Raw genomic sequence first — 23,360 nt, 5'->3', positions numbered from 1 at the left:
TTGAATCCCCCTCTTTGTGTGTGTCCCGCCCCTCGCTTGTAGGGTCTGTGGGGTGGTTTTGTGTTCTTTTTTTTGTGTTCCATGGGCTTGTTGAATCCCCCTCTTGGTGTGTGTCCCGTCCGGTGCCTGTAGGGGGGGGGGGGGGTCTTGCTGTTGTGCGCGAGCCTCTTTTTTTTTTTTTTTGTTTTTTTTTCGGGTCTAGTTTCGTGTGCAATGTGTTTCGTGCTTTTCCTGCGTTTGACTTTGCGCCTCATGTCTCCTTTTTGTATGTGCTCACTCCTTTTTTCTGTGGTCTTGTCCGCCACTCGCGGCCCCTTATCCGCCTTTGTCGCCCTCTTTTCTCCGCCTTTCTCCGACTCTCGCGGACTCTTTTTGCGCCTGCGCCTCTCGCGGCCCCTCATCCGCCTCTCTCGCCCTCTTTTGTCCACCTTTCTCGGCTCCTCAGCCGACTCTCGCGGACTCTTTTTGCGCCTGCGCAGTACGTCTTTTTGCAGCTACGGCCCATGGCCGGATGTGCCTGCGTCCATCATCCGGTTTAGCATTCTCGGTTAGTAATATGGATACACATACAGATATATACACATACAGATATATACACACACATATATATATATACACATACAGATATATACACATACAGATATATACACACACATATATATATATATACACATACAGATATATAAACATACAGATATATATATATATAGCAAAATACCCGCGCTTCGCAGCAGAGAAGTAGTGTGTTAAAGAGGTTATGAAAAAAAAAGGAAACATTTTAAAAATAACGTAACATGATTGTCAATGTAATTGTGTTGTCATTGTTACGAGTGTTGCTGTCATATATATATATATATATATATATATGTGTATGTGTATATGTATATATATATGACAGCAACACTCATAACAATGACAACACAATTACATTGACAATCATGTTACGTTATTTTTAAAATGTTTCCTTTACTTTTTCATAACCTCTTTAACACACTACTTGTCCGCTGCGAAGCGCGGGTATTTTGCTAGTATATATATATATATATATATATATATATATATATATATATATATATATACTGTATATACACACATACACATATATTATATATATATATACACATATATATGTATACACACACATACACATATATTATATATATATATATATATATATATATATATATATATACACATATATATGTATACACACACATACACATATATTATATATATATATATATATATATATATACACATATATATGTATACACACACACACACATATATATATATATATATATATATATATATATATATATATATATACACATACATATACACACATACATGCAGTTTCAATAATATAGAAATCAATATAAACAACATTAACATCATTATCATATGAGAATATGAAGTAATATATAAGAAGCACATTTCATATAAATATAAATTATTAAACAGTAAAATCCATCCATCCATCCATCCATTTTCCAACCCGCTGAATCCGAACACAGGGTCACGGGGGTCTGCTGGAGCCAATCCCAGCCAACACAGGGCACAAGGCAGGAAACAATCCTGGGTTTTTATCTTTATTTTATTTTATTGTAGAATCAACTCCTATCTGCGCACACCAGGGCGGCCGTGGGCGGATGCGTATGGTGTATTCACTCCATGTTATCGTGCATTGCGCTGTCACTGGCATTTTGATAAAAGAATTTGAACAACATATAAGAAACATATAAATTATTAAACAGTAAAACATTAACATTTAAGAAGTAAAGTTACATTAAGTACTACTGCAGTGCCTTCGGGTATACCTCATTTTTTGTTTGCCCATTACATGCTTAAATGTATACATTTTTTGGTGTACCTACCCGAGAACACGCGACATATAACCGAGCGTGGGAGAAGCATGGATTTTAAACACGCGTTGAGTTCATCTGCTGGTCTCCCTCGTGGAATAACTGGTAATGTTTGACTAAAATCTACAGCGAGTAAAACGACATTACCTCCTATTTTTTTTCGGTTCAAGGCTTCATAAGCTCTTTTATGTTCTATGGTGTACTTATCCCAAACCATCATCTTTGAATGTTGCAAGACTTTCGCCTTGTATGTAGATCGGGGTAATTACATTCATTGCATTCCTAGTCTGAATCACAATCTGATTGTATGGGTGGTTACCTGGCACTGTAGGGTTGCCACCCGTCCTTTAAAATACGGAATCGTCCCGTATTTGAGAATGAAATTGCGCGTCCCGTTTTGAATCAATACGGGACGGGATTTATCCCGTATTTTTTTTATCATTTTTTTTAAAGCAGCGTCTCATGCAAATCATCCCACACGCATTTTATGAAGATGCCTCCTTTCGTACTTTTGATTGGGTAATACTTGACGTCATCGATAGTTTGATTGGTCTTTTTAACTGTCCAGTGAGGAGGGCGGGTCTTTTAAGTAGAGTCTGCAAAGTGTTGGCACTGGGATGTGGCACCCGCTGCAGTATGCGTCCCTTATTTTTTTGTATTAAAAGTGGTAACCCTACCTGGCAGGTAACAGTTATGTTTGGTCATGAAGACGTCTAAAATCCGCCACGTGCCCTCTTTTAATTGTGAGAAGCAGATATATATAGCCAAATTCTCGCGCTTCGTTGCGGCGAAGTACTGCTTTTAATTTTTTAAGAAAAGAAAACCTTTTTAAACGGATCGAAAATACAGTATACCAATAACAATTTGTTAAGGATCTGTTTTTTTCTGAACCTCGCTTTTCACAGCTGTCGCGCTACGGCGTGTGTTTCGTTTATTTGACAGTATGTAGATCGTGGTAATTACATTCATGGCATTCGTTTTCTGAATCACAATCTGACTGTATGGGTGGTTACCTGCCAGGTAACGCTTGTGGTTGGTCAGGAAGTCGCCTTACATCCGCCACGTGCCCTCTTTCTGTTCCCAGAAGCTGATCATAGAATGGTTTTAATAGTTTACTTTCAAATAATGCAAAGAGTATGCTACACGTGTTTCTCCCTAATTCTGGGCTCATCAGGCATACACACTGACTTCGTCCCCTCTCGGGAATCGAATCTCTATCTTCAGCGCCAGAGTTGAAGCCCCTAACGTTGCGGTCAGCAAGTCGGCTAACATCCGCCATGTGCCGTCTTTCAGTTGCGAGAAGCAGATCATAGAATGGTTGAAACTGTTGCCCCTAACGTTGCGCTACGGCGTGTGGTTCGTTTATACCTCGTGTCTTCTCATTAAAGTTTTATCTCGCGAATATGTTATTGCAATCCGCAGCGGGAGCGTTTCTATAAACTTAATTTAAACTTTCGTTTTACACCGTGCTTTGTTTCCCTTATGAACATGCTTGTATGCTTCACTCGCTGGCTTCTTATTGTTTCGCTCCCTTCTCAATTGTTTAATGAATTTTTTGTTCTTCGCTGTTTGCGGCTCTTCCTTCATTTCTCCCTACTGCGTTCTTTTATCTCGCGAATATGTTATTACAATCCGCAACGGGAGCGTTTCTATAAACTTAATTTAAACTTACGTTTTACACCGTGCTTTGTTTCCCTTATGAAGATGCTTGTATGCTTCACTCGCTCCCTTCTCAATTGTTTAATTAATTTTTTGTTCTTCGCTGTTTGCGGCTCTTCCTTCATTTCTCCCTACTGAGTTCACAGTCTTTTCACGTGATTACGTGGGAGGCGTGATGACGTGACACTCAACTCCGCCTCCCACGGCCATCAAGCTGCCGTCCATTACAGTATATTGTCAAAAATGAGGTTCCAGTTATGACCATTACGCGTTGAATTTCGAAATGAAACCTGCCTAACTTTTGTAAGTAAGCTGTAAGGAATCAGCCTGCCAAATTTTAGCCTTCCACCTACACGGGAAGTTGGACAATTAGTGATGAGTGAGTCAGTCAGTCAGTCAGTCAGTCAGTCAGTCAGTCAGTGAGGGCTTTGCCTTTTATTAATTAGTATAGATATACAGAGAGAGAGAGAGAGAGAGAGATGTACAGTATGTTTTGCTTCTATGGTATCTTCTGCAACGCTACAATTTGTGTTGGGTATATATATTTTTTTACTTTATGTTTATTAATTCATATTCTGTACTTACAGTAGACCACAGACGGGAATAAAGTCCATTGACATATACTGCTGCGTGGTTTGTTCATTCCTGGACATTTATTATAGAGTACAAACTTGTTCTGTTTTGTAATACAATGTTTGAGACAAATAATGTCAGTTACTTTATAGATGATACTTTCATGACGATCCATATTACATTTTAGGTAAAGCTGTCCATTGTTAGTGTTTTGTAGGCCTTTTGCTTTGTGTGTGATATAGTGTTCTTCCAGAAGGACATAAAGTGATGCTGTTTTGGTGCTGTAGTGCATTTTGGCGGAGGACGTAACTATTTGGTCAGGCTGTGTGTTGGTATTGCAGACTGTATGAAGAGTTTTGAGAAAGTGACTTCAGTGTTTTGGAAAATGACTGACTGACTTCAGTATTACAGAATATATCTTAGCAATTGAAAAAAAACTAATTGAAGGGCAATTCTACTACTAACACTGGCAGTGTGTAATTGGCTTTGCTCTTTCATACATATTTGAAAACGTTTTAAGTGATTTGATTGACAACAGTAATGCAGTGCTGGACAGTACTAAGGTGAGTGAGAGGTCAGAAGTTCTGACTGACAAAAGTACAAACTGTTTTGATGAGTTGTCACAGTCAGATGAGAAACACATCAACACAATGACAAAATGTCTTTAGTAGTGAAACGTGTGTAGACACAATGGCCGTTTGTACAAACACAATGAGAAATATTGATATAGGTGGGGAAATGCACTGCCAATTTAAGAATTTCATTAAGAGTACAGTAATGAGCATGATATTCCTGATGTGAGAATTGCATCAAAGCGATCGAGAAAAACTGTAAGTCAAATGAGAAAAACATGTAGGAGTTGTCAGATGAAACATAAAACATAAAGAATGATTGTCATTCTGTTATGGGAACTGTAGAAAGGTTTTTCTCAGAAACTGTACAAACAGGTGGATTTGAAGAAACAGCAAAAAGAAAAAACTTGTGAAAAACTGTGAATGTGTTAAAGATCAATCAAATAGCAAAAACTGATTCAGGAGATTAACTATGAAGAAGTTCAATAGGTCTTGGTTCTACATAAAAAAGCAAATTACTTGGATATGATGAAGTTCTGTTTGGCCTGTTGTAAATTTACTAAAGAAAGTTTAGTAATGTACCGCTGGCACTGAATGCCAAAGTAGATCCTTTGCTCTTTACATGGCTCTTTTAGGTGGTTCACTATCCTTAAAAGGACTGGTCATAGTTGCTGCACTAGGTGAAATTCTTTGCATTTATGTGGGAACACCTGCCGCTGACTCTGAAGCTGCTCACTTGCATGATGGAATGCCAGCTCATACCAGAGGTGACTCCTTCCTGACTGATGCATCTTGTCAGTAATGTTACATAGCCCACCACTTCAAAGTCGCTGTCTCAGCAACCACTTCAAACTCTTTAAAATGGCACACGACTCTTCAAAATGGCATGTTGTGTTCATTTCCACTGCAGTTGAGATGAAAGCACATCAGCAGAGACCTTTAGAGCTTTATTGTCAGATGGTGCAGCAGGAATGTTGAGTTGCGTTGTCATGCAAAGCAGTAAAAGTGTAACACACTGCACTTCTATGTGGGGAACTGTCTATTTTAAGTGCACAATGAAACTGCTTGTGCAGAGCTGACAATGTACTGGTCTTTTGACTATATTCCTTCACTGAGCTAACACGAAAAATGGAATTCCATGTCCAGCTCTTAGCATTGCGACTTTCCCTCCATTCTACACTTTAACACCTCTATGATTTTCCTCTTCCTTTGCCTGCACAGTTTTATTGTATGCCCTGCTTTATATTGCTCACATGGGGCCAGTGGAAACTTGATTTGAGACACTTTTTCCCGGCTCCCTGAGCCCAAAGCTCAACCAGGCCAATGAACCTTTTCAGATGGAGAAACATGGTGGAGCTGCAGAGGTAGCAGTCTCTTTGCTGTCTTCTCCATTTGTACTGATGCTGCAAATGGTATTGTGGATCCTGGATCTCAGCCTTGAGACTCTCCAGAAATTTCTCGGCAAGGCCATTGCAGGTCTCTACAGCACTCGGTGCTTTGAAAAATTAGGATGTAGCCATCACCCACGTTCTGCTTCTAAGACCAATGTAGCGCAGGCACTGAATGTCAGAATAAATCCTTTGCTCTTTACATGGCTCTTTTAGGTGCTCACAGTCCTTAAAAGGACTACCCACCATTACAACATCAGATGGAATTCTGTTTGCAGCTTTGCAGAATTTCCAGTTTTATTGGCTCCCTTACAGCAGGCTCTAAAGTTGTTCATTTGCATGATGGAATGCCAGCTCATAATATGAGTGACACACCCCCGGCAAGTTGTGTTCATTTCCACTGCAGTTGGGATGAAAGCAGAAAGCACATCAGCAGAGACCTTTAGAGCTTTATTGTCAGACTAGACATTAAGCCCATTACAATAACAGGCACTAGAACAGTAGTGTATAAACATTAGTAGGAACAGTCTATATTAAATGGCAAGGGACCTTGATCTCATTCTGTTTCTTGTCTTAATTTTTTTTTGTCAAAAATATTTTTGCAAGACGCCTAAAGTAAAATAATAATAAAAATTAAATAGAAACGTTTATGACAATACAGTAAGTACAATTAATATTACATTTATCCTCTCCTCTATGACTGTTGATTGATGTGTTGTGTCTGTTTGAAGATCTCTTATCCTGCCTCTCTTTATTTTAGCTTGTTGCTGACGCAGTGATTTTCGTTCATCCGCAGTAAGACTTGCTCTCTTAGCTCTGTGTGTTTTGGCATTTTTCTGACACTCATTTTCCTCTTCTTCAATAGATCTATTTGCTCGTCTTTGTCTTTCTCTTTGAGAATTTTTTTTACGCTTATTTTCCTGTTCTTCTATAGATCTATTTGCTCTTCTGAGTCTTTAACTTTTAGCGTTTTTCTGACGCTCATTTTCTTTTTCTTAAATCGATCTATTTGCTCGTATTTTTCTTTGTCTTTCAGCCTTTCTTTTGTTGATGTTTACTTGCTGAGCTGACCGTTCTTCCAGGAGATGTTGCTTATATAGGATTTGATTGTCTGTGTCTTTTGTCCTTCTTGATGTGTCCTTTTTTTTGGGTGGCATGTTGTTAGTAGATAGTCACAGTAATACAGGCTTGTACGTCCATAATATTTTCTCTTACAGTAATACTGGCTTGCATGTGGCTGGAATATGCGTCACTGTATTGTGTGCCTTTAATTTTCTCTCGCAGTAATACTGGTTTGTATTTCTGTAAAATGCCTGTAATTTTCTCTGACAGTAATACTGGCTTTGATGTCTGTAATATGCGTTTAATTTTCTGTCACAACAGTGGGCAATCAGCAGAGTCTCCCCAGCAACTGATGTAATGTGTGGTGTGCAGCCTGTTGCGTCTCTCCAGCAAGTATTTTAATCTGTGCTGGCGTGCAGCTGATTATTGTATGTGTTGCGTCTCCCCAGCAATGGATTTTATGTGCACGGCTATGACTACCCAATCAGCACTCTCCCCAGCAATGATGTCCTTTATTAAAGATTGCCCCGCGCATGCGCACTTCGCCAGAAGACACACACACACATGGACGCACACAGGGGTTTTATTAAAGAGGATGGTGCAGCAGGAATGTTGAGTTGCGTTGTCATGCAAAGCAGTAAAAGTGTAACACACTGCACTTCTATGTGGGGAACTGTCTATTTTAAGTGCACAATGAAACTGCTTGTGCAGAGCTGACAATGTACTGGTCTTTTGACTATATTCCTTCACTGAGCTAACACGGAAAACGGCTCTCAGCATTGCGACTTTCCCTCCATTCTACACTTTAAAATCTCTACGATCTTCCCCTTCCTTTGCCTGCACAGTTTTATTGTATGCCCTGCTTTACATTGCTCACATCGGGCCAGTGGAAACTTGATTTGAGACACTTTTTCCCGGCTCCCTGAGTTCAAAGCTCAACCAGGCCAATGAACCTTTTCAGATGGAGAAACATTTGTGGAGCTGCAGAGGTAGCAGTCTCTTTGCTGTCTTCCCCATTTGTACTGATGCTGCAAATGGTATTGTGGATCCTGGATCTCAGCCTTGAGACTCTCCAGAAATTCCTCGGCAAGACCATTGCAGGTCTCTACAGCACTCGGTGCTTTGAAAAATTAGGATGTACCATCACCCACGTTCTGCTTCTAAGACCAATGTAGCGCAGGCACTGAATGTCAGAATAAATCCTTTGCTCTTTACATGGTTCTTTTAGGCCATCATTACAACATCAGATGGAATTCTGTTTGCAGCTTTGCATAATTTCCATTTTTATTGGCTCTCCTACAGCAGGCTCTAAAGCTGTTCACTTTCATGATGGAATGCCAGCTCATAATATGACTGACTCATCCCTGGCTGATGCACCTTGTCAGTACTCTTACAGTATAGTTGTTTAAATAAATATTAATGAATGTAACACAGGATTAAGAAAAACAGGAGGAGGAGTTCTGGTAAGAAAAACTACGACATCTACCTTAGCTGAGGGACTCTGTCTCTGTAAGATACTGAAGTGAGAGAAAGGGGGTCTTTCTTCAAAATAATTAAATATGGAAAAAGCATGTGAAAAAATTTTACACGAATACATATGTGAAGTTTATGGAAAGATAAGATTTACACAATGGGTAAAAGTATTACATAAAGACATAAGGAGTTGTATGAGTAAACAATGTATTGACTAAACCACTACGGAGATTCATGTCCTGGGTATGACGTTAAACTACATCCGGCCCTGCAAGCGGACGTCCAACTTGCAGGGAAATCATGGGGGTTGGTGGCAGGACTGGCACTCCAGCCACAGTAAAAAAACTTCACAAAGCTCTGAGACTACAGAAAGGACTCCTTTTCGCTCCCTGCGGGAGTAGCTTTGCTGCAGCCGCCCATAGAAAGGCTGCTTGCATCAAGAAGGGGACGGGGGAAAGCCTTCGGGAGCCCTATCCCAGGAAGAGTTGCAAACATTGGAGAGCCAGTAGTGTCAGGTCTGTTGGGGATCGGAACTGGTGTGGTGCTGAAACGTCACCCGCTGCACAGCAGCACACGGGTCCCAATTTGAGGCGGCCCATATGGGTGAGCACATGGAACGTCTTGTCTCTCCGGCAAGATGATCATCTTCCTCTGCTGTCAGAGGAATGGCGGTACTCTCTGAGATACGCAGACCGGGGACAGGCCAGATCTCTGTAGGTGGATACACCTTTTATTGGTATGGTTGGTCTGACGGCTGTCATTCTCGGGGAGTAGCTGTTGCTGCAGTGGATTGGCTTCTTCCAATGGTGTCCGATGTCACTCCTTTCAACGAGCGTATTTTGAGATTCAGATTACTTCACTCTCTGGGTGCCTTGTCTATTGCCTCAGTGGATGCTGTGACCGCGGTGAGTGATGTCTTGGTGAGGGAGACATTTTATTCGCAGCTTCGCTCAGTGGTTGATGGGTGCCCACAGGGTGATACTCCTCTGGTCATGGGTGACTTCATTGCAGCCACTGGTACTGACAGGGCTGGCTATGAGGATTGTCTCGGTCCCCATGGGTCTGGTGACTGTGGTGAAAATGGCTCCATGTTCCTTGACTTGCAAAAGGTCAGGGGATGCGAATTTCTGGATCCTGGTTCCAGCGCCCTGAACCGCATTGTTGGACTTGGTACTCCAATATTGGTGGTGCGGTGAAGGAGATCGATCACATCCTCGTGGGCAGACGCTGGAGGCTCTTGCAAAACTGCAGGGTCTACAGAAGTGCCCAGTTTGTGAATTCTCATCACAAACTTGTTACTGCTACTCTTTAGGATCTAGCTTAGGTCCAGTAGGTTACCACCTACCAGGAAAATGAGCGTGGACTTGCCCAGACTCCAAGACCAAGCTGTTTCTAATGAGTTTGCACGCAGTTTGTGTGAGGAACTTTCCGACTTGGGTACGACTGCCGATCCTAATGTGATGTGGGAGACCTTCCGTGACAAGACCCTGAAGGTTGCTGAGGGTTGTGTTGGTGTTACCGGTGTTCCCAGAAGGAGGTGTTTCATCTCACAGGGCACCCTGGATGTCATTGAGAGGAGCCGCAGCGCATGGCTCAATAGCAACTCTGGTCTGAACCAGGAACAGAGAAGGATGGCTGTGAGGGCTCTGAGGGCAGATAAAGATGCGTTTGTTAGAGGAATCTGTGAGCAAGTGACACACCAAAAGGACGAAGGTCCAAGTCTTTAGAGTCCTGGTGCTTCCTGTCTTGCTATATGGTTGCGAGACATGGACACTACCCAGTGACCTGAGATGAAGACTGGACTCCTTTGGTACTATGTCTCTCTGGAAAATCCTTGGGTACCGATGGTTTGACTTTGTGAGTCCCAAACAAGGCACATTACCTGCATTGTGAAGGAGCATCAGTTACGGCACTATAGCCATGTGGCGCGTTTCCCAGAGGGTGATCCAGCTCGTAAGATCCTCATTGTTAGGGACCCGAGTGGCTGGACCAGACCAAGGGGTCGCCCACATAACACCTGGCTGTGGCAGATAGAGGGTCATTTTTGGAGGGTGAGATTGGACCATGTGTCTGCCTGGGGGGTTGCAAACCGGGATCCCGAGTTGCTTCGTTGTGTAGTGGGTGCGGCAACACATTATACCAGTGCATCCTCCCCAACTTGACTTGACTTGACTAAGGAGAAATAGCGCTGTTTACTTACTGTGTTGAACCTCTCTGAAATGTTGCAAGAAATGATACAAGGATACAAAAGATTGAGATACCAGACAGCAAAGGTCAAGAAGATAAGGTGTTTTGTACACGAATTACCTAAATATTCAAATATAAGTGTAGATAGGTGTAGATAAGGTAATACGTGTGCAGATACTTCTTATACCTGTAGCTATAAAATACAGAGAAAAATAAAGTGGTACTGTGAGGTAAAGAGAAAGAAAAAAATTTTAAAAGCAAAATATGTAAAGATGCAAAGATATAGTTAATGAATAAGGAGTTAATATTGGAGATAAAGCAGATGAAATTGAAAACTGAAGGAGTGCAAAGAGGGAGGTTAGAATGGGACAAAAAAAGAGTTTAATAGAGGAAGCAAACAGCTCTTACAGTTTTTTTCAATTGCTAAGACAGATTCTGCAATACTAAAGTTGCATTGTCAAAACTCTTCATACTGTCACCACAACATCAGCGTATGTGGACCAAACTGTTAATCATTTCACTTTGCTTTCATACAAAATGCATTCATTGACTAAGCGCTTCAAAATTCATGGATTTCTGTCTCACTCAAAATCCTTCAACATCACATTACATTTTCAGAGGCAATTTTGCACATGCCTACACCAAAACTGCTAATAAGACATTCAAAACTGAAATATGACAGTTTGCTAAATTATTATCAAGACCAAGCACAAATGTGTTATTACAGGTATTTGTTGTGCTGTGGTATAACGTGGCATTCCACCACTCCACTGCAGTCACAGAATGGTTTGTAGCACACCCAATGATGTCCTCATTTTGTTTCTGCCACCATACTCCCCCTTCCTGAACCCCATTTGACACCATTGACCATTCTATTTTACTGCACAGGCTAGAAAATGATGTTGGGCTTACAGGCACTGTGCTCGCCTGGTTTATTTCTTATTTATCGATTCCAATATGTACAGAAATGTGCTGACAGTACTCCATCATTATACGCAGAAGTGAGATATGGTGTCCCACAGGGCTCAGTACTGGGACCTTTACTTTACATGCTTCCACTGGGATCTATCATTAGGAAACATAATGTTAATTTGACCTTTACTTTACATGCTTCCACTGGGATCTATCATTAGGAAACATAATGTTAATTTTCACTCGTATGCGGATGACACCTAGTTATACCTTTCATTTAGATCAAATTAAGTTTCTCCGATGTTGTCTTTAATTAGTTGTGTTAGTGAATTAAAGGAGTGGATGGATGAGAACTACTTGTGTTTAAACACAGATAAAACAGAGATGTTAATTGTTGGAGGGAAGGACGCTGATCACAACAATATTTTGTCATCATTTAACTCAGTTGGAATCACCATTCATTTTACTGAATCAGCCCACAATCTAGGAGTTATCTTTGACTCTAGCATGTCATTTAAAGCGCATATTACAAAGTTGTCCAAATCATGTTTCTTCCATCTGAAAAATGTTGGGAAATTAAGGCGCTTTCTATATAAACAGGATTCTGAGAAATTAATTCATGTATTTATTTCTAGTAGGATTTCAAAATCCTCCTTTTAACATATAAAGCATTAAATGGCCAAGGTCCGGCTTACTTGTTTGAACTTATCATGACTTACAAACCAGAGCGCACATTAAGATCTCAAGATGCTGGTCTGCTTATGATTCCAAGGATTAATAAAATAACAGTGGGAGGTCAAGCTTTTAGTTACAGGGCCCCTAAACTGTGGAATGGTCTTCCTGCCACTATAAAAGATGCCCCATTGGTCTCAGCTTTTAAATCCCGGCTGAAGACTCACTACTTCAGTTTAGCATATCCTGACTAGAGCTGCTGATTAACTGTACAGACTGCATCTCTGTTGTTAGTCATTAGCACCAAAACATAAGTAACATGATAGTTATAATTTGTTACTAACTCTCACCTATTCTGTTTCTCTTCTCTGTACTCAAATGTGGCACTTGGTGCCACGGCCCACCTGCCAAGTTATTTTGCCTGCCTAAGGTAAAGTCATCCCTAATAGAGGATCGCAGGAATCATGGGGTAGAGGGGTCCTTTCATCGGATTGGCTGGCCAAGCAATGTTTCAGCTGTGGAATGACCAAATGGGGGAGGCAGCTTGATGGCTGTAGTCTCCAGGACTCTAAACAAATCCAAATCATATTATGTGATATCATCTACAGTGATCCCTCGCTATATCATGCTTCGACTTTCGCGGCTTCACTCTATCGCGATTTTTTCTCATACACGCTTACGTCACTACGCATGCACTTTCTGAGAACATTTATCTAAGCCCCACGATGGCTCCTAAACGTGCTGCTTTTTCTAAGCCTTCTGACAATGAAACTAAGCGCCGGAGGAAGATGCTTACCATCCAGGAGAAGGTGAAACTCTTGGATATGATCAAAGATGGCAATACCCTACAAAAGCTTCCTCACACATATGAAAAGACAGCACCAGCAACTGCCTATCAAGATGTTCTTCAGCCGCGCACCCAGACACCCACTGCCTACTCCTAGTACTCCTTCAGCAGAAGAAGACGACGACGCACCTGCTGAAGATACTGCACCACCTTGTCACGCTTGGGTCACAGATTTGCACAGAGACAGAGGAGGTTGTAGAAAAAAAAGAACTTTATTCAAAGCACTGCAAACAAACATTTGTCTCTTTTCAAAAGTTTAAACGTGATCCATGACAAGTCAGAGATGACAGTTCTGCCAGGAGCAGAGAGTGTCTGAGAGAGAGAGAGAGAGAGAGAGAGAGAGAGAAACAAAACAACCAATTCCAAAGCTGAGAGGCGCTGCACAATACTTTTAAGTAAGCAGAGTACCGTGTGAGAGGTTTATCGCGCGTTATAGCGCAAGTAAGAAGGGTAAGGAGCAATGTGAAGGTAGACTGTCAGCTGTTTCAGGGGTTTTCCCAGGGGCGTCTGTGTCCTCTGAGGGTGCGATCAGCGCTCCAGCTTACAACCTGAAGACTCTCCTACTGAGCTCGTGCCTTCATATGTTAGTGGTTGTTTGTAAGAACTGTGTGTGTGTGTAATTAAATGTACAGTACAATAATAATAATATGATATTTGTAACGTCTAATATGTCTTATTTTCTCTTATTTTGTCTCATATATTGGGTAATATGAGTGTAATGGTGACTAAAGGGTGTTATTTCATGTCTAGAGGGCTCTAATAATGTTAAAAAACATAATTAGAAGGTCGTAAACAGGTTTTCTATAACTGTGAAAATATTCGATTTATAAATAAAGAATCCTACCTTGCAAAAATTCATTTATCGCGGTAGAGTCTGGAACAGATTAACCGTGATAAACAAGGGTTCACTGTACTGTTAAATTCTGGTCCATGCTTGTAAATTTTTTATTATTATACTGTATTTAGGATTTGTTCTGTTCTGTGTATTGTGTTGTATTGACCCCCTTCTTTTTGACACCCACTGCACGCCCAGCCTACCTGGAAAGGGGTCTCTTTTAGAACTGCCTTTCCCAAGGTTTCTTCCATTTTTTCCCTACAAGGGTTGTATATATATATATATATATATATATATATATATATATATAGATATATACTAGCCATTTGCGTGTTAAAGTTGCCTGTGAAGGGCTCCCTGTTTAACTGTGGCTGCCAGTCGTGAACTGGGCCCTTCGTCGCACAGCATTATGATTTTTTATAAGGGAAACAAAATTACAAAAGAAAACCCTTGGACATTGATTCGATAGGAACGGCCTACTCGGAATCACTGTCCGAATAGTAATTATGTGGTGGTGTAGGAGCATTTCTGCTTCTCTCCATTCACAGTCACGACGCTGTCGTTTCCTCTCACGATCTCTTCTCAACCTTTCTCCAGTCTCGCAGGTTGCTTTGTGGCAATCCAAAGAGTAAGGCAATATACACGGAACAATGGCTATAAAAGGGGGACACATAGGTATCCAGGCTCTTTAAAGCATAAATAGGGATCACTTCACTGACATGTGAGCAAGCCACGGTACAACTGTGAGACGCACAGCACTCGCCGGCTACAACGTAACAATAATAATTTCCGTTACGTTGTCATTCATTTTACCCATTGTCTTTCTTTCATTCATATGTTACGTAGGCACGTACCTTTTATCTTCGGGAATCTCATTCTCTAACCAGGCCTCAGGAGCTAACCAGCGTGACACTGTTCACCACCCCTTTCGTTATTCTGGCACATTGTTGACATCCGTGAGTAACAACAACGTACTAAACTGGAAGGTGGTCTACGCATGCGTGAAATTCACGGACAAACAAAGATCAAGATCCAAATGAAGATTATATATAAAGATATATTGTACAAAAAGGCTCATGTGCCTTTAAGGCACTGAAGCATGGTCACGTGAAAACCGTGGAGTGTGCAGTGAGCATGTCAGTTTGTGAGATGTACCTTGTGAAAGCCGGCACTACACTAGAGAAAGTTTAAGTTTGTGCGTTTGTTGACCAAATAACCACACATTCTCTCCTACCTGTACAGTTGTTCTACTTCATGTGAATTTCTGGCATTTCAACATTAAAGCAATGTTCCTGAAATGGTTGGATTAGTTCCTGTGTTCTAACCAACACACCACAGTGTCTACAGCGTATTGCAAGTCTGCCTTCTCAACTTCCTTTCCAAATATATATATACAGTATATACTGTATATGTACACACACAGTATACTTTGCTTCTATGGTATTTTCTGCAACACTACATTTTGTGTTGGATATATATTTTTTTACTGTATGATTATGAATGAATATCCTGTACTTACAGTAGATCACAAACAGGAATAAAGTCCATTGACATATACTGTTGCGTGGTTTGTTCATTCCTGGACATTTTATAGAATACAAACTTGTTCTGTTTTGTAATACAATGTTTGTGACAAATAATGTCAGCTACTTTACAGATGATACTTTCATGACGATCCATATTACATTTTAGGTAATGCTGACATAAAGTTCTACTGTTTTAGTGCTGTAGTGCATTTTGGCGGAGGCTTGACTGTTTGCTCAGGCTGTGTGCTGGTATTGCAGACTGTATGAAGAGTTTTGAGACAGTGACTTCAGTATTGCAGAATCTGCCTTAGCAATTGAAAAAAACTGTAATTATTATTACCTTTAAATTGTTCTTTATTTAACACTAATAATTATTACATTTATGTATTTGTTTTTGTCATTATTGCTTCTCAGTTGTACAGTTAAGACTTTTTTTTACATTTTACCATGCTTATTTTTCTAAATGTTCTTTATTTAATATGAATAATCATTACATTTGAATTGTTCTTTATTTGTTTAACAGTAATCTTTATTACGGTTTTGTATTTGCTTAAAAGCTTGTTGCTATTGCTTCTCAGTTGTACGACTTGTTATCTTTTGCCATGTTTATTTTTCTTACTGATCTTTATTTAACACAAATCATTATTAGATTTATGTATTTTCTTAACCCAGTTCAGGGCTGGGGAGAGTGCGAGCCTATTCTGGCAATGCAAAGTACAACACACGTGCCAACAATGTACAGGATGTTAGTCCATCACAGGACCTCTTTACGGCAGCCCTATATGCACCAACAAGGGGGCTCCGCCCCCTGCTCGCTTCGCTCGCCTACCCGTGGCGTTTTGAACCCGAGCCCGCTGGGCAGCCATAGTTTCAGACGCGCATTGTAGGAGTTTGCGTTGTTTTGAACCCGTGCTTGCCCTGCTTCTGCGGTTTGAGACGCGCGTCGTAGGCGTATATCCGTCAGTTGAGCTTGTTTGGTTTGAACCCGTGCCTGTTTTGCCTCTGCAGTTTCAGACGGTGGATAGGAAGTAAAGAATGCATTGTATGGTAAATCACAAAGATTTATTGGAATATCTCTTTATATACAATATTTGTAGTAAAGATGGTTTGTTGTCCTTGAATGATTTTTCCTTGGTATTGGAGTATTTATAACTTTAAGTTTAATGTCAGATGAACGCCGAACTCATGAGAAGGCTACATAAAGTTGTCCATGTCCAAATACGTGCTCAGAGAGGTATATGCCAACTTTGTCCATGGTCTGTGCTTGGGATTTGTTGATTGTCATGGCAAATGCAGGTTTACTGGGAAATTGGTGTCGCACAAGTGTAAATGGCAATTCAAGGGCAGAACTTGTAAGGTCAATTCTAGGAATTAAAACAGTATTGTCAGTATGTGATCCTGTAAGTATTTTTGCTTCAATAACATTGTCTGTCATGGTGTTGATGACTAAACGTGTACCGTTGCATAAACCCCGTTTAGTATTAAGGTTTCTTAATAGCATGACAATTGTTCCGATTTTAAGGTTAAGATTGTGTTGTGGCAATCCGGCTGGGTTAATAGTGGTCAGATATTGTAAAGGGAAATTAAGATGTTCAATGTCGTCTTCAGAATCAATTTTGTCAGTACTTAGAAAGAGGCGGCTTTCTCCAGGAAGTAATGCAATGACTTGGTTATTTATGTGATCCACATCAATATTCTTTGGACATAATATAGCCCGTCGCGTTAACAGTGGTATCTGGTCTATTGTTTTGGAGGCGTGAGCGCAACTCCATTAGTTCTTCCTTGTTTAGCATTAGTAATATGGATAATGGATTGCACTTACCGTTAATACGTAGCGTTTTCTGTGGTTGAATTGTTAACAATGTATGACTGTAATGTGATGATTAAGTTATGCTGTATAGTCTTCATGTGTGAGGATGACGAACCTTTAATACGGAGTGTTCGTTTATTCTTATTACCCATCAGGTGTTGTGCCTGTGTCTTGTGTGGTTGCACTGTTAATATTGTATCACTGTAATGTGATTCAAATATGTTGTGGAGTCCGTATTTGTGGTGTTTCTGTACTATATCGTGTTTTTGCTTGCGGGTTATTAGAGGTGCGTGGATCATGCATGTGTAGTGTGTTTGCGTACTGTCTGGCACTTTCCGTACTCCAATTGATTTGTGACCCTTTCTGGACTCCGTAGTCTGTCCCATTTTACTTTGGGGTGGCGTATCATGTCGGGTTTGATTTGTGAACCTTTCTCGACTCCGTATTCTGTCCCGTTCTACTCTGGGGTGGGGCGCTGACTCCTGTTGTTTGTGTGATTGCATCACTGTAATGTGATTCAAATATGTTGTGGAGTCCGTATTTGTGGGGTTTCTGTACTATATCGTGTTTTTGTTTGCGGGTTATTAGAGGTGCGTGTATCATGCATGTGTAGTGTGTTTGCATACTATCTGGCGCTTTCCGTACTCCAATTGATTTGTGACCCTTTCTGGACTCTGTAGTCTGTCCCGTTTTACTCTGGGGTGGCTTATCATGTCGGGTTTGATTTGTGAACCTTTCTCGACTTCGTATTCTGTCCCGTTTTACACTGGGGTTGGGCGCTGACTCCTGTTGTTTGTGTGGTTATGTCGTTCGTAGTCTCCATGGACTCCGTAGTCTGTGGGGGGGTTTGTGTGGCACACCAAGCAGCACATTATTCCTAACTTTACTCAGCAGTAGTGGCACGCACAATATGGCGGTGATGCCTGCGCCCTCACTACGCATTAGTGCCACTCACAATATGGCGGCAACGCCTGCACCTTCCGTATTATGTCGGGTTTCACCATGCTGTGTAGGCGCCTTTGCCTTTCGTACTTTCCCGCACCTTCCGACGCGCGATGTAGGCGCCTGCACCTTCCGGGTCTGCCTCCGCTGTGTGGTGTGGACATTTAACTGTCGTTGTTTCCGCCTTTATATTCTGTCCCTCGCTGTGCATGTGTTTCGTGCCTAGGTTTTTTTGAAGCTGTTGCATTCCAGTTTTCATCATCTTTAACCTGCTCTCCATGTGTTTGGCCCTGTTCTTTAACCTCTTTATGACGTTTTACTTTGTTTCCTACTCTGTCTTTTATTTCTGACCTCGCTTTATCCTGTTTGCGGCATGTCAGACGGTTCGTAGTCTCTCCCGTTTTGCTCTGGGGTGTGGGGGGGGGGGGGGGGGGGGGGCTTTGTGTGGCGCCTGCGCACGTTCGTAGTCTCTCCCGTTTCACTCTGGGGAGGGGGGCTTTGTGTAGCGCCTGCGCACTATGTCTCCTGCGTCCACGGGCAGGTCCCTGCGTCCATATCCGGTAACGACTGTACACAGAACATATATTTTGCAGTTACAAGACATGGGATTACTCTTATTACTAGAAAACGACTAATCACTGTGTGCCAGTTTTTATTCAACTGCCTTAAGATGAGACTCTGAGTAATATTTTACTGTTTCATCACTTCTCCATTAACTTTACATTCATTGATCTTCTTTTAGCCTATCCAAGTCAGTCATTTTATTGTCTAGTCTGCAACTTAAATATTGGCATTGGACAGGCAGCAGATAAACTAAGGATGAACTGGAAAGGAGAAAGAAATCTTTGAACGGGATATTTAGTTAGTAAGCAGTTTCTTTATAGTGAAGCATTGCCTCCTGCCATAAAGCTGCATCTGTTCCTTTCTGCAACCAATGATTATGTTCCACAAGAACATCACGAAACAACAACAGACAACTGCACAAGTTTATCTTTGACCTGTAGGAGGTCAATGTGGAGGTTGTGGAGGTTGGTGCTGCTAGAATGTAGATGTTTATAGGTTCATAGGGTCATTACTGTCACATGCACAGAGTAGAATGAGATTCTTGCTTACATGTTCTAATTAACATGTCACATGTTGTCACTCTCTGGCACTATGATTAGTGAGCAGACCTCAATGCAGATGGAAATAAACTTCCACCCATTCATCTGTCTGTTTTCTAGCCTACTTATCCATTTCTGGGTCACACAGAGGCAGTGGCTATCCTGGACACACAGACTGGAAGGCTGGAGCCAGCCAGGGACTGAACGCTCTCCGTAATCACACACACTAACCAGGTTTAGAATTGCTATTGATTTTAACCTTAAGAACAAGACATTCTTGTCAGCAGTCTTGAGAATTGTTAACCCTTTTTAAAACTTTTAAAACTGCCCTTGGTTCAGTCATACGGTATTAGCCTGCAGATATGACCTACTGTGTTAGCCATAGAACTGTCTTTTTATCTTATTTTTTTTTCATGCAGTAAGCTAAAGTATATGCTGTAAATTTTCAGAAAACTACCATCTATGCAGTTTTACTCCAATAAATGCAAACTGGAACAACAGTTGAAAGGCAATAAATTCCTGCTGGACTGAAACTTTATTAGAATGCATAAAACTGATTCTCTGAAATTAGATAAATTGAGAGAGAATATTTAGCCAGAGGAATTAAGAAACATTTCATCTCTTGTGAATTAATCAGTCAATCTTTGTTTTAAAACTTCACAGAAGGCACCATCACAAAAACAAAATTCCAAGTGACAAAACATAATTCAAGGCCGCTACAATAAAAATGTCAATTCCAGCACATCTCATGTACTCAAACATCTGCACAGTGGGAGGGAGCCCATGCTGTTATACATTATTAACAGACAGACCATGCAATCCGAAGAGAAAATATCCTGTAGTTTGCCTCACAGGATAATTCATAGATATAATAAATCGCCAACAAATTCAAGACGTTAATTACACAGCGGTACAGAGGTTAGTAGAGTTACTATCAGAACAAAAAGTGACTATAAAAGTCAAATGACAACTATCCAGTGCAGAGCCGGACACGTTTTAAACCGATAAACCAGGGTGGCTCAGAAACCGCAAGGTCCCTCTCGGGAGTGCGAATACACAGCGTCAAATGTGCACATACGGCTCCCCGGAAAAGTGAAGTAAAATTGGAAACTTGGATATTACATTCATTTAATAGGCCGATATCTCGACGTTACACGAACACCGGCCAGGATTACATTCTGTTCTTAATGTCCTATTTACTCGGTTACAACGTGTCTAAACTGACCCGGTGTTCATCGATTTGATCTGCGTCACACCAGCCTCCCATCTGGGTCTGAACCCTGCCTTGTCCACGAAGTTACTGGCATAGCATGCGGCTGCCATCCACTCCTCTGTGAAAACGATGCCTTCAGTGAATTGATGGATTGCAGGATTGTTATTGTCAGCTGCGAATACTGAAACAACGTGCAAGCGTCAGGCTGCGGACTTTTATTCCAAGTATGTCGTAATCGTGTTCATCGTGGGAGTTTGTGACTGGGCAGTGACGATGTACCGTACCCACAGATGTGTGAATTCTCAGCTAAGCAGAATATCATGTTGAGCTCTGACCACCCCAATATATGCTATCGACTATACTGTTACTTGTTGGGTTTTTGACTTTGTGACACCACACCTCCTCAATATAATATTTCTGATTCCCCTCTTGGCATTTTCCGAGGTTGAATTTAGCCGAGTGATCGCTCGTGAGCCAGCGAATGAGCGACATCTCGGCAACAGCACACGAGCTACGTACAGTACTTAGGTTAGGACGCTATGATTGACGGGTTCGCGCAACAAAGAAACATAGAATCCCGAAAGCGATGACCCGCTAATGCAATAGTTTGCTTGAACTACAACGAGTATACTTTGTGAACCATATTCATAAACGCGTCACAGTATAATGCTTTCTTACCATTGGCACAGCCAACTGCGTCAGTTGGTAAAACTCTTCCTTGGCATTTCTGGGGATGAAAGTGCTCAAAACCTGCAAACAGTGTTGACGTGAAGATGTTGGTTCGGGACTGTCGTTCAAGTGATCCATTTCAGCTTCTGTTAATTCAGTATGTTTGGTCTTTGCGTAACACTGAGACCGGCCAATGTAGCACGGCTCTCGTTATCATCAAAGCAACAAGTGATGAAACAAATTCATACTCCACTGTCCCCGGGCCACGTGATGACACTGCAGTCATTGTGATTGAGGTAGACTTGTGATATGTTCAAAACTCCACCCTTTAGCATTTCTTAACGCGAGTGGATAAATGAGATGGGCGTCAGAATGGACTTTCAAAATAGCTTCTTTAAGTGTCCTATTAGTATAGCTTTATCTTCCTTTCTTCTCTGCTATTGCATGGCGGAGAAGATATATGCACATAACTAAAAGGAGAAATGTGGCACTGCTCCTGGACATCGTTACCGACCTCCGGTCCACTCTCATTATTAATGAATCCTCTCCCCGAGTCTATTTTAGATTTCACATATCGCATTCCAAACACGAGCGTGTAATACTGATTGTCCATTCTCTGTGTGAACGACTGTCGCTATATGCACAACCGGGACTGGCGGCTCGACGGCGGGGTTTCCTCATGTCATACCTCAAGTGCTGCCGGTCCAAGCAACCCACAAATGGCTGAATGGATGGCTGAATAATCTTACGCGGTGTAGGGCAGCGTTGGCTCTTAGAGTCAGTATTGTTGCATGTACAGCGTACATTTACATTCATTCCTGAATGTGCTTGTCAGCATCCTCATATCCATCCATTTCCCAAGCCCGCTTATCCAGAGCAGAGTCGCAATGAAGCTGGAACCTATCCCAGCAAGCATTGCGCTTAAGGCAGGAACAATCCCTAGACGGGACGCAGTCTGTCATAGGGTGAGCACACACACAAACACACACACCAGGGCCAAGTTAGCCCAGTGTTAGCCCTGATAAACATATAAAACACTGGTTTAATATTAGATACTAGAATGAATATTTGGTAATGATATACGAGCGCAAGAACACATTATTACTAAGAAGGGAGCTATTGAAAATATAAACAAGTTAAACAAATTAAGGGATGAAAATAATTAACACGCAATTCAAAATCCAGGAAATAATTGTTGCAGATAGCTCTAAGGACGTGGGTTGGACTCTCAGCCTAATAGATTTTGATTTTTTCATCTAGGGTATTACTTTGTGTCCTATAAGGGTTACTGTGCAATGTCATTTATTCAAAATACTCACCTCTCGTGGGCACCAAACGACTGAGCAGGACACATAACTTAAAAGTTGTGTTGAGAAAAAAAGTGTATGTTATTTTAACGTAGTACTAGGGTGTTGTACCGTGTTAGCCATTATGAATGTGCTGAGAAGTCAAGCAAAATGACACCTTTTATTGGCTAACTAAAAAGATTACAATCCTCGAAGGCTTGCATATTGTAATCTTTTTAGTTAGCCAATAAAAGGTGTCGTTTTGCTTGACTTCTCACTATATTGTAACTTAGAGAGCGACTTTAAAATGAGAGCCGCATAGCACCACCTAGTGTCCTCCAATAATTCTTTACGCTTACTGAGGAGTTCAGCTATCATTTGGATCATCAAACATACACTGTGTGTACTTTCTTAAAAGTAACGATTTTTAATGTCTTTTCATGGTTCTTTATTGGGTTTGGGTTCCTCATAGAACTATTATTTGACAAAGCACCATTTCTGGGAATGATTCTTTAAATATGAAATTGTTTTTTTGTGCTTTGACAAACTTCTTAATGTTTAGAAGAAACCGTAAGTCTTTAATGTATGGAAGACTGTCTAGCAGGACTCACTAACAGACTGAGGAAACCAGGACTAAACCTGTGCTATTGCATGCACTGAGAGAATAACCCATTGGTATTTCACAAATCTGTTGCCATTCATGCTTATTTATGATGCTTGTTACAGATTTAAATAAACCAAGTTTCTTTCTGGAGCCTTCATCTGG

The 23,360-nt window shown here is 41.1% G+C and overlaps 2 protein-coding genes across 2 annotated transcripts in view; both read right to left on the bottom strand.

Moving 5' to 3' along the window:
- LOC114656536 (multidrug and toxin extrusion protein 1-like) overlaps window positions 1–21,524 on the bottom strand; it is a 90,915-nt gene extending 69,391 nt beyond the window's left edge. Inside the window, exon 1 of the mRNA XM_028808179.2 lies at window positions 21,318–21,524. Coding sequence (XP_028664012.2) covers window positions 21,318–21,446 — 129 coding nt within the window. The 5' untranslated portion in view covers window positions 21,447–21,524. The remainder of the gene's footprint in view (window positions 1–21,317) is intronic.
- The window catches only part of LOC114655548 (multidrug and toxin extrusion protein 1-like), a 276,585-nt gene that overhangs the window by 89,116 nt on the left and 164,109 nt on the right, over window positions 1–23,360 (bottom strand). The window lies entirely within an intron of this gene.

Source organism: Erpetoichthys calabaricus, chromosome 8 (genome assembly GCF_900747795.2).
Source record: "Erpetoichthys calabaricus chromosome 8, fErpCal1.3, whole genome shotgun sequence".
NCBI classification, from domain to species: domain Eukaryota; kingdom Metazoa; phylum Chordata; class Cladistia; order Polypteriformes; family Polypteridae; genus Erpetoichthys; species Erpetoichthys calabaricus.
Note: the sequence above shows the minus strand (reverse complement) of the source record. Positions and strands in the feature narration are given on the sequence as shown.